Genomic DNA, 16,509 nt, shown 5'->3' on the forward strand with positions numbered 1-16,509 from the left:
AAGGGGGGTGGCATATTCTGTAACTCCTACGGGTCTACCATATCATGCTTTTTACTTAAAAAATTTTAAATTTCTTTTGAATGCTAATGAACAGGAGACGCCAAATCTTTTTCTCCTACAAACTTCTACCTTCTTTTATTTGATCCAACTAATAACACTGTTTTGTCTTTTTCCAAAGAGCTCCAGATATATGGAAAAGGTTTATATAGGCAGATGGGGGTCCTCAAACCCCTCAGCGAGATCTTCTGAGCATGGCTTTTAAGATACCAAGAGGCAGAAAAAGCCCAATAGAGATCAGGGGAACTACCAGCTTATAGGATACGCCCCTAAAGGCTCCAATGCCTCAAAGGGGTCTCATAGGATGCCATCTGGGTCCTGCTTCGATAGTGGAAAGGAAGGTCATTGAACTAAAGCCTGCCAGACTTACATGCCTCTGCTGAGAAGAAACAGGGACACTGGAAGGTAGGCTTCCCCCTCGCTCCTCTAAGGGAGGGTTCAGTCTCTTCCAGCCCTGCTCCAGTCACCTATGACCTAACCTTGCCCAGAATGCTGGGGTTTGCCACTGAAGGCTGAAGGTGCCCAGGGCCATTGGCCCCATCTACAATACTGTGGACAAGCCTAGGGTATTTCTTCCAAGAAGCAAGTAAACTGATCTCATTTGCACAAGGGCCACTTAACTATGTCTTGCCTGAATAGTCAGGTTTTTTATTCTTCCCTCGAAGATCTCTGTTGTGGGTGTTGATAGTCCTATTTTCTGCTGCTTTTTTCAATATATAGTGTTTCCTTTATTCCTCCTACCTCAATGCCCCACTCATGTTTCGGGCTGGGACCTACTCCTAATTTAGAGCTCTCTTTCCCCCTTTTGACAACTTCTATTATGAATCTACCTTTGCCACCCAGCTTAGTGTATCCCAAGGTTCTCTTTACCAAGCCACAGTCTCAGAGCTCCAGGGAAAAGCAACCTGGTCTCATCTCTCCAGGCAGAGGAAAACAGAAGCTCCATCTCCACACATGCTGCAGATGGCTTTTCCAGTCTACCTGAATCATTACCAGCTAGAAGCAGTGGTCATTGGGATTTGGACGTGAGCTGCAAAGTATAAAATTGTGACAATAATTCCAGTGCCATGCGGACTTTTCCTGGACTCCTGCTCCTTGTGACAGCTCCTAACAGACTGAACTGAGGTTGGGTTGCATTTTTCAGGGATTTGCCATTGTGATGGTGCCAACTTGGACTTGGTGAACATGTTACGGACACTACTTTTTTATGGATTCTTGCTGTATTGGCCAAGAGTTTGCTTAAAGGCTTTAATTACTGTAAAAAAAAAAAATAGAAGACTGGATAAAGAAGATGTGGCATATATACACCATTATATACTATTCAGCCATAAGAAATGATGACATCGGATCATTTACAACAAAATGGTGGGATCTTGATAACATTATACAGAGTGAAATAAGTAAATCAGAAAAAAACAAGAACTGCATGATTCCATACATTGGTGGGACATAAAAATGAGACTAAGAGACATGGACAAGAGTGTAGTGGTTATGGGGGGCGGGTATAGGGGGTGAGGGAGGGGGGGGAGGGGGAGGGGGATGGGCACAAAGAAAACGAGATAGAAGGTGACGGAGGACAATCTGACTTTGGGTGTTGGGTATGCAACATAATTGATTGACAAGATAACCTGAACATGTTTTCTTTGAATATATGTACCCTGATTTATTGATGTCACCCCATGAAAATTAATAAAAATTAAAAAAAAAGAAAAAGAGGTCACAGAAAGGTCTCCTCCAAGGGGCAAGTCTTTCCTGAATTTGGCAAGGGGACAAACTAGAGACCTAGCAGTCGAGACCCAGAAGAGGTTCAGGGTCATACAAACCAAACCCCCAGGTGAGCAGTGATAGAAATGCCAGAGTGGGTGAGATGAATAATGACCAAAACAATAGGTCCTTGGGTTTGGCTGGAGAAATAAACACGGTGGCTTGAAAGAGCAGTCTGAGTGGATGCGAGGCAGAGTGCAAGGTGATCAGAAGAAATTTCGTGGAAGTCTGGGGAGAAGAGAAAAAACATTGTATCTAGAAGGGAATCAAAACTCTAAGAACTCACCCTGGCTATTTGGCTCAGTAGTAGAGCATTGGCCTGGCGTGCAGGAGTCCCAGGTTCAATTCCCGGCCAGGTCACACAGGAGAAGCACCAATCTGCTTCTCCACCCCTCCCCCTCTTCTTCCTCTCTGCCTCTCTCTTCCCCTCCCACAGCCAAGGCTCCATTGGAGCAAAGTTGGCCTAGGTATTGAGGATGGCTCTGTGGCCTCTGCCTCAGGCACTAGAATGGCTCTGGTTGCAACAGAGCAACGCCCCAGATGGGCAGAGCATCGTCCCCTGGTGGGCATGCCGGGTGGATCCCGGTCGGGCGCATGCCGGAGTCTGTCTGAATGCCTTCCTGTTTCCAGCTTCAGAAAAATAAAAAAAATAAAAAATCTAATAACTCTTTGCTTTAAGGTTCTGCGGTGTCATCCAACACAGCTGCTAGTGGCACATGCTGAACTAATACTTCAGATATATGGCACTAAAAAATGTACTATTAAAATTAATTTTTACTTGCTTTTTTTTTTCCTTAAAGTGACCACTAGAAAGTATTTACACATGTGGATTCATCCTATTTCCTTTGGACAGTGATGAAGCATTCATTTGTGGATTCATTTACCAAATATTTGTAGACTCTTTCTCTGCTCGGCGCTGAATAGACCAAGCTGGAAAAGATCAAGGACCAGCTCTTATAGGGGCTTCGTTCCTTTCAGAAGAGGAGCGACTAGTGTCTTCTGTGATGTGTGCCAAGGTGTGCCCTGAACATGGGGCTCAGCGGAGTGGCACCCTAGACATGGAGGGCGATCAGAAAAGCCCAAATAGTGGAGGGATGCTGATCTTGAAAGACTACTGATGTTAAATTAACTAAATCAGGAAATGGGAGAATAGTGTTCTAAGTAAAAGTTTGATCAAAGTCTGTGTGAGTCTGGATTTTTCCTCTTTAGAAGTTGTCCAAAAGCTTAGTAAATAAAGAATGATGCAGATCAGATCACAGATATTCCAATACATTCCTTCCATTCTGCCTTCATTTTACAAAACACAATAGAAAAAAAAAATCAGATTAATATGATAAGCAAGAAGCACAAGAAATTGGCAAATCTGATATTGATCTTGGCAGGAAATAATTTTACAAACCAAAGGCTGTGATGAAAAAAAAAGTGTTCTTAGTCACAGAATGAAACTTGTAGTTGGGATGGTTATGCTGACAGCCTGTTTCATTCTGTTAGGAAATGAATTAGCCCCGGAGGCCATGGCAACACCCAGAGTGGCCACATGATGCCCCAGTATCCGGCCTCCACAGGAAGTGGGGTACTGGTATGGAATACTGTCACCGAACAAGATGTCAGACACGTGACTGGCACATTATCTGAGGAAAGGGATTCCATCCCTCCCTTTCCAATCAATAAACCCAAAGCAGTTATTACTGGACTTAAGAATTGAACTTGCAATGATTGAGATCTTTCACTCATTGATTTCCCAAACTTGCAAAGTTGAAACCACCTTGCTTTTTATGAACTTAGAAAGAGATAGCAATTAAACTACAAAAAAGAAAAAAGAGCTTTAACAAACAGGAAGTGATTTCCCACCTGAAGGTTCTGTTCCAGGTTCTGTAGGCTAGAAATGTCTGAACTACCGGCCTGTTCTAGTTTCAGAGATCTGTGGCACGGAGTCCCAGCACTGCTGGAGAAGTCCTTCCTATTAGAGTAAGCATTGCCAAGCTGGTGCCTTCGTCAGTAAGGGGCCTAAGCAACTGCCCGTGGTGGTGATCACTGCTGAAGGATGGGTGATCTGCTCCTTTGGAGGAAGGAGGTTTGGCTGTAGTGCCCTGTCCACCTCTTAACCAATTGCTTCATTGTCTCTGGAGAGATGGGGCTGCCACTGTTTGAGCAAACAACTCCATTTAGGGGTTAGTCACCAGGAGACGATCTATGGTGACCTTATCTGTCTGACGAAAGACCCCTTAACAGCCAGGGTCTCTTCTGGGAGGACGCCTTTGCCATTTCCCTGGGCAGTCTGCAGGCGTGGTGCTGCTGGCATTGTCCCCAAGCGTACTTCCCTTCAAAAGGATCGGGGTTGTGAAGGCAACAACCAGCCAGCAGAGGCACTTACTAGGGGGTATTTAAGGCCAACTGGTAAAGCTCCCCATCTGTTATGTAGAAAGCATTCATTTTCTCAGAGTAACCCCAGAATGACCAGGTGTAAAGAAAACATTTTTTCATTACAATATAAGTATATTAGCACCAAAAACAGATATTTTGGAGCAAGCTTCTTCTAAGAAATGTAAGAACACAGTTCGTTCGGATGCCAGATTTCTCACACCTGAAAGAAAAAGACTGCCAATCTCAGAGAAGTTTGTTCTCCCTAAACAAGAGGAGAGGATTCAGAACCTCCTCTGGCTTGAGATAGGAAACAGGGCACGTGGTCCAACGATGAAGAACACCACACACTGTAGAGTCTGTACATTTATTGAGGAGAAACACAACGATGGCAGACATATTAAATTCGTTTGGTTCTAACTCGGCTGATGTCCATTTGCCGCAGAGATGAACTGAGCGGGCAGAAGACACAGTGAGGCTGGCAGGGGGACACTGGACAAAACAACCTCCCATTGATCCTAAAAGCAGGTGTCACAGCAGTGCGTGTCAGTTAACAAAGGTGGGGGACGCAATGTTTAATGAGCAGCCATAAAACCAACGTAAGCAAGGACTCCCGAGAGAGGAGAGGGGACGCGCTCTGAGAACAAGTCGCCACAGGGGCTGGTTATAGAGAAGAGCATCAGGTGCAGATCTGCGGGTTCACTTGGGGAACACGGTGACCACGTCGTACCCTTCGGGTGGGGTGACCCGCTCTCGGGCGTGCTTCTCACAGTAGATTTGATCCTCCACAAAGAAATGGCCCTTCTGCTTCAGGTTGGTGCCACAGTCGGTGCACACGTAGCACTCGGGGTGGCGGTGATGGTCCCGCAGCTTCACGAACACACCGCTGCGGATGGAGGGAGGGAGGGAGGGAGAGAGGGTGGGAGGGAGGGAGGGAGGGAGGGAGGGAAGTGGCTCCATTAGCGACCAGCACATGGACAGGGTACCCGGACAGGCCTCCGCCCAGGCAGCCCATCGGAGGGCAGATCAGGGCCTCCCACTCCTGGAGTCCAGAGACCTTTCTCCTAAAACCTTCCAGAAGTCTCTCACTTCCACAGAGCAGCCGTGCTTTTTCTGGTTTTACATGTTCATATCCTACGTGTTTTCTGGCCCGGGAAGACCTTCACCACCTGGCTGTGGGACACAGGCCCTACCCGGACTCTGCTCCATATTCCAGGTACGATTTCCCCCATCGCACCCAAATGGAAACATTCAGCACTTTCCATGTTTTCCTGACTTGTCACCTCGGGGGGTCCCCCAGTGCCTGGGAGAGGCTGATACTCACACAATGCCGGTGCCACACTTGTCACACATGGGCAGCTTCTGGGCATTTCCAATCGATGCAGCCACTCTGGTGACGGGAGCCTTAACACTTCTGAATCCCGAGGGCTTGTTGGGATCCCCTGGAACAAGGACAACACTTGGGTTGGTCAGGAAGGGCAGGAGCGCGTGAGTGCCACTCAGTCTTTCAGAGCCATTTATATGTGCGTTCCAGCAAGGTCACGGGCGATGGGTCTAACAGACGGGACACTGATGTGTGATCCTAGGTGAGTCACTTAACTTCGCTGGCTCTGTTTCCTTTTCTATAAATCAATTTTTTCCTTCACAATGGCACAAAATTATTTAAATGCACACAAAGCATTTTATCTGTATGATCAATCCCTCAAAACACACAATACATTCGTATTAAATACATGCATAAACTGATGTGACATCTTAAAAACACCTTAGATAGAATAAATAAATAAAAACATTATCTGGTCATCAAAAAGACTGTTTAGATGCTGAAACAAATTCAATTCACAAAAACAAGACCACTACAGTAGAGCAGTAGAGCTCCACCCAGCGGCCGGAGGAGGAGCACCCACCACGGAGCACGGGGAGCTCTTCCTGAGTCAGCTCTCTATGCGACATCAGCTCTGAGCTGCTGGGGGCTGAGCTGACTACAGCCCAGTTCACCATGTCTTCAGAGCTCTGTGTCCATGACAGCTCTCCATAATAATATGATTCTGCTCCTAACTGGTGGTGGTGCAGTGGATAGAGCATCAACCTGGCATGCTGAGGACCCACATTCAAAATGCTGAGGTCACCGGCTTGAGCATGGGCTAACAACCTTGAGTGCGAGGTCACTGGCTTGAAGCCCAGGGTCACTGGTTTAAGTCCAATGTCACTGGCTTGAGCAAGGATCATTGGCTCTGTGGGAGCCCCTGGTCAAGGCACATCTGAGAAAGTAATCAATGAACAACTAAGGCGCCGCAACTACAAGTCGATGCTCCTCATGTCTCTCCTTCCTGTCCCTCGTGAATAAGTAACTAAGCAAGCAAGCTTCTGATTTTACTATTATTGCTATATGTCTGGCTGGCTATGTTTTCATATCACTTATTTCTTTACTATGATGTTGCCTGATTGTATCATTATGTTCATCAGCTTTATACACATGTCTCAGTCTGGACTGCAAATTAACAGAGCACCAGAACCCTGTTTAACATACTTATCAATATTCCACAGAGCCTAGCATAGAGCTTAGCAAATAATAGCAGCTGAACAAATACACAGAAATGAATGATGAAATGTCATGACAAATTCATGATGGTCCCTAACTTAGACCAACATGCTTTGGTCCAAGAAGCTAGAGAAGTCTCTACAGCAGTGGTTCTGAACAGGCCCCTACGAGCATCCCAGGTACCAGGAGCACTTTCATAAAGTTCCCAGCCGAGCTCTGCCCAGGTCTGCTGAACAATCACCCCCCTGGTGCAGGGGTCCAGGAGATCCTGTCCTGTACCCCTGGCTCAACCCCCTTCTTTAGACTGAAGCAGATGTTCTCAAACTTGATCGTGCCTCAGAAACAGCTGAGGGCTTATTAAAGCACAGATTGCTGGGCTCTCTCCTCACCCCGTTTCTGATGAAGCAGGCCTGGGGCGGGCCCAAGAATGTGCTTCTTCTAGCACATTTTCAGGGGCTGCTGGTCTGAGAAACACACACTGAGAACCACCGGATAAGAGAGGGGGAAAGGCTGTCTATGTAAGGTGAGGGGTGAGGGCAGGGTCACGGTACTGCAGCCACGCTGGGCAGTCCTGGGGGAGAAAAATGAGGACCCTGGCTCTCCTATCCTTTTAAAACTTGAGGGCTTATATGCTGATTGGTGTTTCTGAACCAAACCTGAAATGTGCTCAGGTAAGGGGCGTTCACTGGCTGGGCGGAGTGCATTATGTCTTGATTCATGAGTTTTCAGTCGCCCCTTAAATTCGGTGCCCAAGCCGGATGCCTCCCTCGTCTCATCCTGACCCTGGCTCCTACCGCAATCTCAGAGGGGCCTCAGTGGGCCCCTCATGCTCCCATCATCCCGAATAGGCTCTCGCATGTGCTGGCTGTTGGTGCTGAAGCCACTCTGGCTGCCGACCCTCTGGGAAAGAAGGAAATGGCCCACGTCGGCATACCTGTACAGCGCTCACGGTCTCTTAGGTGATGAGCAGTTTTTCAGATAACCCATTCTCAATCAGCAGAAATATTACCAGGAAAGGGCCGGGGGTGCTAAAGGGTAGATGGAGATAAGAAGGAGGGACATGGGAGCCTCATTCAGTAGGCGGAGAATCCACATTCTTTTGTGGAGTAAAGAGAAGGAAAGAAACTCAAAATTGGCACAGCTAGCAGATGGATAAAGCCATGGTGGCTGCAGCTTGTTCAGCCCTGCAGCGCCACCTGCTGGTCCCATTTTCTTCTCTTACTCAGCCAACACTGCAATCTCACAGAAATTTCATTTTACTGCCTTTCAACCAACCTAAAGTAAAAAAAACCCAGCTCTCTTAGAATTTGGGGAAACTACAAAATTTCCAAATTTCCTTTCTTCCAGTGAACCCTGCATCTCTCAAAGTTTTCAGGAGAAAAAGTGAAATGAGCTGAGTAAAGCACAGCTTTCTATCCACTTCACTGCTCAGCAACCTTCCATGGCTCCGCATGGATTATAGAATCATATTCACAGCCTTTAACCTAGCACGTGGTGGTCCCCCTTAATCTGCCTCCAGACCACCCAAGGATTCTCCTGGACCCGAGTATCAGCCAGAATGAGCCTTGATATTTAATGAGCAAGTCCAGTTTTCTTATATCTCAGATTTTTTTTAATTTTATTTTTTTATTATACTTTATTTTTTTTTATTTTATTTTTAATGGGGCGACATCAATAAATCAGGATTTTTTTTTATTTATTCATTTTTTTAGAGAGAGGAGACACAGAGAGAGAAAGAGACAGAGAGAGGAAAGAGATAGAAAGAACAGAGGGAGGAGCAGGAAGCATCAACTCCCATATGTGCCTTGACCAGGCAAGCCTGGGGTTTCGAACCGGCGACCTCAGCATTCCAAAAATTTTATTTTAATTTTTTTATTTTATTTATTAATTTTAGAGAGGAGAAAGAGAGAGACAGATAAATTTTACTGATTAGTCAGAGAGGAAGGGGGGGCAAAAGAAAGAGAGAGAGAGGAACATTGATCTGCTCCTGTATGTGCTCTGATCAGGGATCGAACTGGCAACCTCTGTGTTTTGGGATGATGCTTTTTTTTTTTAAATTTTATTTATTCATTTTAAAGAGTTGAGAGAAGGGAGAGAGAGAGAGAGAGAGAGGAGAGAGAGACAGGGGATGATGCTCTAAACGACAGAACTATCAGGCCAGGGCTTATCTCAGATTTCTTATGTGTGGTTTCTCTGTGTCTTTTCTCAGCCCACAATGTCTCCTTCTAAGCTTCCTCTTATTAAAAATCTCCTTCAATGGACAAATGAGGGGATAAACAAGATGTGGTATCTACATAGCTTATTGTTCAGCCTTAAAAAGAAAGGACCTGTACCTCAGGGAGAGGGACAAAGGCAGGGTGTGCTGGGCTGGGCCACAGACACTAGGAAAGGGTGTTAACCCCAGCTCAGCAGAAACGCCGGTTCCACTGGGCTGATCACAGCATCAAAGGGCGCTTAGGAATGAGCACCAGGGAGGCGGTGATCCCAAGGGCTGCTGCTCAAGGTCACCTTCCTGAGAATGGAAAAAGCATCCCTTCTATAGCACACCCACCTGTCAAAAATGTCTCACAATATACAGTTGTTGTTCAAGTAAGATAGTTTTACTGCTAACTGCTTGAGAATTATCATAATAAACACACAGTGTGTGATGTATGCAATGCGGAGACTTTATCTCCTGAGAGCTGCAGAGCTCTGCAGAGCCACACACACGGCCCTGGGTGCCTCAGGCTTGAGCTCACACAGCGAACCTCGTAACAGTTATCAAACACCTACTATGTGTTCATCACGGTGATAGGTATTCAGCACAATTTATAACATTTGATCTTCACACCAATCTGAGAGGGCAGGATTCTGATTCACGGACATGAGAAAACAGACCCGGGAAGGCTGAGGCCTGCTGAAGGTCACACGGGGAGGATGTGGCCTGCAGGAGGCCAAGCGCTCCAGCGGAAGGACACGTGGTCCTTATGTGGAAGGGCCTGGCCTCGCTGTGCTGCTGACTCACTCTCGTTCTGCTCACCCTCACCCAGGGCTGTCACCCACCCCTACATCACCGCCACAACAGAAGCGCAGCATGTGGGTACAAACCACAAGCCAAACGAAAGGTCAAGGGACAGACCAACAGAATCCCACAACATTTAAGCTCTCCATGACCTCAGCCTCCTGAAGCTCATGAAAGAGAAAACAGCTAACCAGGTGTAGTGGGAGCTCATTCATATTCATTCATTTGTTCTTTCATTCTTTCATTCCTTCTCTCTCCCTCTCTCTCCTCAGCTTTTAGCATTTCAAATGCCATGCCTTGCAAAACACACCATGCTTTTTCTATGGAGGGGGTACCCCCCTTCTCCCTGTTTCAACAATGACTGACTAGGACCTGGCAGGTTGGCTCAGTAGATACAGTGTCAGCCTAGCATGTGGATGTCCTGGGTTTAATTCCTGGTCAGGGCACACAAGAGAAGTGACCATCTGCTTCTCCACCCCTCCCCCTTCTCTCTCTCTCTCGCTTTCTCGCTCTCTCAATCACTCTCTCTTCCCCTCCCACAGCCATGGCTCTACTGGCTTGAGTGCATCAGCCCCGGGTACTGAGGAAGGCTCCATGGAACCTTCACCTCAGATGCTAAAAATAGCTTGGTTGCAAGCATGGCCCCAGATGGGCAGAGCATCAGTCCCAGACAAGGATTGCCAGGGGGATCCTGGCTGTGGCACATGTGGGAGTCTGTCTCTCTTATCTCCCCTCCTCCCAACTTGGAAAAAAGAAAAGAAAATTTTAAAAATTAACAATGACTAACCCTCACTCTAGGCCTTGAACAAGAGCCTCTGACCACATGCAGAGCTGATTACCTTTCTCCTCAGATTCTAGGATTTCCTGCAAAACCAGGAACGAAGTGGACTGTTTCGGGGGCTCATTTAACTCCTGTTTCTCCTGAAGCATCTTGTAAACTTCAGATTCTTTGTCGATGACGAGTCCACTTGGAGACTGAGCATGCTCTAAGCTGTAAAGAATGTTTGGAAATTAAGACATGTCAGAAGTTTAAAAAAACTTTTTTTAAAAAATTCACCCTTCTCTTCGCAGGCACCCCCTTCCAAGGGACGACACCCTTGAACCAAAGGGTAGATGGAAACTGTCCTAGCGGACGAAGCCCTCTGACCTCGGCCGCAGCCCCTGCCAACGCCGCGAGCTGCCTGCAGTTAGCTGGCTGCTGCTTCAAGGCAGGCAGAAGCTATTTTTCAAAACAGTTTCAGTCACTCAATTACTTTTTGGCCTAAACCCATGGAATGGGAATGCTCTGCTTCTTTCTAAATTACATAAACAACATTAGGCCAAGAGAATTTAGAAACAGGAAAATGTCAACCACGACCTGACCACTAAACCCTCAGCGGGGTCCCCTCGGTGCAGGCCATGTGTGTCCCTTTCACAGAGCAGAAATGACAGTGCTCTTTACTCCCGAGGACAGCAGAGCGCTTTCTCTCTCTAAACCAGGGGTCCCCAAACTTTTTACACAGGGGGCCAGTTCACTGTCCCTCAGACCGTTGGAGGACCGGACTATAAAAAAAACTATGAACAAATCACTATGCACACTGCACATATCTTATTTTAAAGTAAAAAAAACAAAATGGGAGCAAATACAATATTTAAAATAAAGAACAAGTAAATTTAAATCAACAAACTGACCAGTATATTTCAATGGGAACTATGCTCCTCTCACTGACCACCAATGAAAGAGGTGCCCCTTCCAGAAGTGTGGCAGGGGGCCGGATAAATGGCCTCAGGGGGCCACATGTGGCCCGCAGTCCGTAGTTTGGGGACCCCTGCTCTAAACGTTCATCATTCTCACGGCGAGGGGCTCTGCTCTCACCGACACACACACGGTATCTGTGCTGGCCTACTTCACCGGCTGCGGGTGAGGACGAAAAGTGCAGTGCCTTCATCAACTATCAACTTCTGTTTCACTGCAAGGGACAGGCAGGGGCTCTGCTCAGGCCCAGCACCTCCCACACCTGCCTGGTCGTTCTGGGCTCCCCAGACAGGATGAGACAGGCAGAGCTGGGGGGCTCTTTCCCACAGAGCCCATTTTCCAGGGGAGGAGGGAGCCCTCGCTGCCTGATCTCGGGCAGAAGAAAGAGGGAGACTCTAGGCTGCTTTACCCGAAGTCTAACCTGAATCCCACGCCTTCTCAGCATCTCCACCGCCACTGCGTGTCCAAGCCATGCCGCTGCGTGGCAGCACAACTGACCAGCTGTGCACCTTGCCCCTCGGCCCATGTTAGACCAGAGGCCAGAATGGGATTTTAAACACATGAATCAGACTTTCGTGATGTGGCTCAAAGTGTTCTCATCTGACTTAGAACCAAATACTTAGTTTTAATAACAAAGTATGAATTTAATCAAATTCACCTCCTCTGGAGTAAATATTCATCACAAAAAGTAGAAAGGCCCTAAAAAATATGGCTCTGCTTTCCTCTCTAAACACATCACCTGCCACCCTTGGCTCATGCAGCTCTGGTCAGACTGGCCTCACATTGCTTCTGGGATCCAGCAGCCTCAGGGCCTTTGCACTTACTGCTCCCTTAACTTCCACACTTTATTCAGGTCTCTGATGTCACTCTTCAGACAGGTCTCTGACCCTCCACTTCAAAGCCCACCCCACCCCATCACTCCACCCCCTTACTCTGCATCCTTCTCCATGTCTTCTTGTCCCTCCCGTGGGTTATATGTGCAGATGTCTGTCCCCCTAGACAGTAACCCCCATGAGGGCAACCACTTGGTCTGTCTGTTCACCACTGTGTTCCCAGCCCTGGATCAGTGCCTGGCACAGCATCAGGGCTCTGCAGGTAACAGAAATGAGTGAAAACCGCCACGTGGGGTTAAGTCCCTCTCCTCCCTGTTGCAGCCTCTCCCTGCTCCTGCAGGCTCACAGGGGATCCTATGGCAGCGGGACCTCCCAGGGCTCTGCCAGGGGGAGGGGCAGCCCAGCCTGTGGCCCAATCACCTCCCGCCTCTCAGCCTCAGATGCTTTTCAGAAGCCACCACCCCCAGGGAAGAGCGACAGGGAGCCAAAGAGCAAACACCATACAGGGTTCATTTTATTGATGCAGGTGAACAGGTTTGAATGTAAGCAAGTTTTAACCTGTGAGTAACAAACCGCATACCGTCCAGCCCCCCAGGGGCCTCCAGGTGTCAGGATGCAGGCAGTGACTACCAGCAATTTCTCAGGGAGCCTGACCACCTGTACTTAGGGCTGAACTGAAGCCACGGTTACACGTACAGATGGATTACACTGATTACGCTTTACTCACTCATTTCCCGCCCACGGTGTAGTTCCTTCACATTCCATTTTAAAAGGAAAACAGAGGTATGTGGTTTCCCTGGGTGACTCTCCCCAAGTTACCTCTCCCTCTCCCTTCCCTTTCCAGGTTAGCCTCCCGGGGGCACACGATCCACTCAACTCCAGGCTGGAAGCACAGTCACTTGCACAACTAGAGCACCAGCCCTTCTCTTCACTACAAGCAGGTTCTCGCAATCAAGGACAAAGCCTTCAAGAGGTGATGTATGCTTTCCTGCTGCAAGGAAGGTCACTTATGCTGGCTGCAGTGGTCTCGGCCTCTGTCCCTCCCACCCGCAGGGAACGGTGAGAGCCTCCTGGCCGGTGATGGGCTGGCTGCCATGAAAGGAGTTGAAACGAAAGCCTCGTCTTCCTCCAGCCCCCTACTCGGCCCCATCGTTCGCGTTAGATGCCGCACTCTTTCTCTGGGTCTTGAGTTCTGAGCTGGCCTATAATAAGTGGATCACATTATTTCTCGACGAATCTTCCTTCTATTACACTTGGAACTATTTTAAAATCAAGATCGGACCATGGAATTTGCTTAGGGAGAATTTTTCCCCTTCTTTGGTGTATGTTGTTATGTCTGGAAGCCACCGAGGGAATGCTAAAAATGACAGAACCCAAACCACGAGGTAATCACATATTCTTCCAGCAGTCTTTTTAAAAGTATTTCCATGATTTAAAAGAAAAGGAAAACAATTTACTATTTTTTCTCAAATAATGGTAATATCTATCTTTCTACTGCTTGACAATTTATGAAGCACTTTCACTATCCATTACCTTGTTTGAAGCACTAATATACACTCAATTCAAAAATAATATCGTAAGACACAAAGTCTAAGTCTTAGACATTAAACTATAAGATATTAGTAAACAGCCTGACCAGGCGGTGGCACAGTGGATAGAGTGTCGGACTGGGACGTGCAGGACCCAGGTTCGAGACCCTGAGGTCACCAGCTTGAGCATGGGCTCATCTGGTTTGAGCAAAGCTCACCAGCTTGGATCCAAGGTCGCTGGCTTGAGCAAGGGGTCACTCGGTCTGCTGTAAACCACCCCCCACCCCCCCGGTCAAAGCACATATGAGAAATCAATCAATGAACAACTAAGGAACCGCAACGAAGAATTGATGTTTCTCATCTCTCTCCGTTCCTGTCTGTCTGTCCCTATCTGTCCCTCTCTCTGACTCTGCCACAAAAAAGGAAAGATATTAGTAAACAATACCATATTGTTTTATAAAAGAATTCTAAGACAAAAATATGCTTTAGAAATGGAGAGAAAAGAACTGCCATATTTATATATATATAGAAACAGCAATGAAGGAAAGAATCCTACAGTGATAAGGTTTCAAAAACTATAATATGAATGACCGAGTCACCAGGGGGAAAACTTGGGAGGGTGGGATGCTAAGAGTCACCAGGTTTTTCCAAACCCATGCTTTACAACCGTAGCAACAAAATGCAAGGGTTTGACCAAATTCACTCCTTTGAAGTAACTATACATTACACTCCTTGTTTTTCCTAGTTTGTTTCTTCCTGAGTCATACTTGGCTCTGACTGTACACCCGTTACCTAAATGTTTAATTTTTCTCCTATACTTTTAGGCCCTGACCATAGGCCCTGTCTTCCCAGTGGTATCACAAACAGGCCCCTCCCAGCCTGTGGAGGTGGTTGGCAGAGTCAGGCATTTAAGGGTGCCAGTGGTCTTTAGAATGTAAAAAGAAACTCCCCTTGAGTTGGTCTTCTAGAGAAGGATATTGGAGGCTGAGCCTGTAGACCAGGGGTCCCCAAACTACGGCCCACGGGCCACATGCGGCCCCCTGAGGCCATTTATCCGGCCCCCGCCGCACTTCCGGAAGGGGCACCTCTTTCATTGGTGGTCAGTGAGAGGAGCATAGTTCCCATTGAAATACTGGTCAGTTTGTTGATTTAAATTTACTTGCTCTTTATTTTAAATATTGTATTTGTTCCCGTTTTGTTTTTTTACTTTAAAATAAGATATGTGCAGTGGGCATAGGGATTTGTTCATAGTTTTTTTTATAGTCCGGCCCTCCAACGGTCTGAGGGACAGTGAACTGGCCCCCTGTGTAAAAAGTTTGGGGACCCCTGCGTAGACCTTATGTAACATACAGGCCTGCTCCAGTCAAAGGAGCAGCTGGGGTCAAGGTCAGAATGTCAAAGACAGAGAACAAAACACCCAAGGCTCTGAGAGCTGGATCAGCACAGCAAAGACACAAGTAAATGAAAAGACATCTATGTTCATGGATTGGAAAAATTAACGTTGTTAAAATGTCCATACTACCCAAAGTGATTTACAAACTCAATGCAATTTCTTTCTTTCTTTTTTTAAGGTGAGAGGAGAGGAAATAGTAAGACAGACTCCTGCATGCACCCCAACCAGTATCCACCTGGCAACCCCTGTCTGGGGCTGATATACTCAAATACCGAGCTATTTTTAGCACTCGAGGCTGATGCGCTGGGACCAACCAAGCTATCCTCAGCGCCTGGGGCCATGCTCAAACCAATCGAGGCACTGGCTGCAGGAGGGGAAGAGAGAGAGAAGGAGGAAGGGGAGAGAAGCAGATGGTTGCTTCTCTTGTGTACCCTGACTGGGAATCAAACCTGGGACGTCCATATGTGGGGCTGACGCTCTATCCACAGAGCCACCAGCCAGGGTCCTCAATGTAATTTGTCAAAATCCCAAAGGCATTTTTTGCAGAATCGAGGGAAAACATCCTAAAATTCACGTGGAATCAAAAGACTCCAAACAGCCAAAACAATCTTGAAAAAGACAAACAAAACTGGAGGCATCAGGTCCTGGCTGATTAGCTCACTCAGAGCACTGTTCTAACATGATAAGGTTGCGGTTAGATCCCTGGTCAGGGCACATATGGGAAGCAACCAATGGATGCACAAATAAGTAGAATAATAAATGAACGCTTCTGTCTCTCTCTCTCTCTCTCTAAAAAGAATCAATAAATGAATTAAAAAGAAACAAAAACCTGGTGGCATCATACTCCGATGACAAAACATATGAACAAAACCACAGTAATAAAAACAGCATGGTTCTGGCATAAAGACACATAGGCCAATGGAATAGAATGCACAGCTCAGAAATAAACTCGGGTGTATACGGTCAAATGATAGATATTCAGTAAGGGTGCCACGAATACAAAATGCAAAAAGAATGGCCTCTTCAATAAATGGTGTTGAGACAACTGGGTATCTGGCTGCAAAGGAATGAACTTGGACCTTTATCTCTCACAACATATAAAAATCAATTCAATATTAATTAAAGACTTAATGGAAGACTTGAAACCATGAAACTTCTAGAAGAAAATATAGGGTAAAGTTGCATGTCACTAGTCTTGGCAATGATTTCCTGAATATGACACTAAAAGCACATGCAACCAAGTCAGAACTGGACAAGTGTAACTCCATCAAAGTAAAAAGCTTCTAAACAGCAA

The 16,509-nt window shown here is 46.8% G+C and overlaps 1 protein-coding gene across 1 annotated transcript in view; it reads right to left on the reverse strand.

Annotated features, from left to right (window-relative positions):
- Positions 1 to 4,533: 4,533 nt before the first annotated feature.
- Positions 4,534 to 16,509, reverse strand: part of PDLIM1 (PDZ and LIM domain 1) — a 50,819-nt gene continuing 38,843 nt past the window's right edge. Inside the window, exons 5-7 of the mRNA XM_066239744.1 lie at positions 10,565 to 10,716; positions 5,507 to 5,624; positions 4,534 to 5,068 (exon numbers count right to left, since the gene is read on the reverse strand). Of these exons, the coding sequence (XP_066095841.1) occupies positions 4,882 to 5,068; positions 5,507 to 5,624; positions 10,565 to 10,716 (457 nt within the window). The 3' untranslated portion in view covers positions 4,534 to 4,881. The remainder of the gene's footprint in view (positions 5,069 to 5,506; positions 5,625 to 10,564; positions 10,717 to 16,509) is intronic.

Source organism: Saccopteryx bilineata, chromosome 7 (assembly GCF_036850765.1).
Source record: "Saccopteryx bilineata isolate mSacBil1 chromosome 7, mSacBil1_pri_phased_curated, whole genome shotgun sequence".
Classification (NCBI taxonomy): domain Eukaryota; kingdom Metazoa; phylum Chordata; class Mammalia; order Chiroptera; family Emballonuridae; genus Saccopteryx; species Saccopteryx bilineata.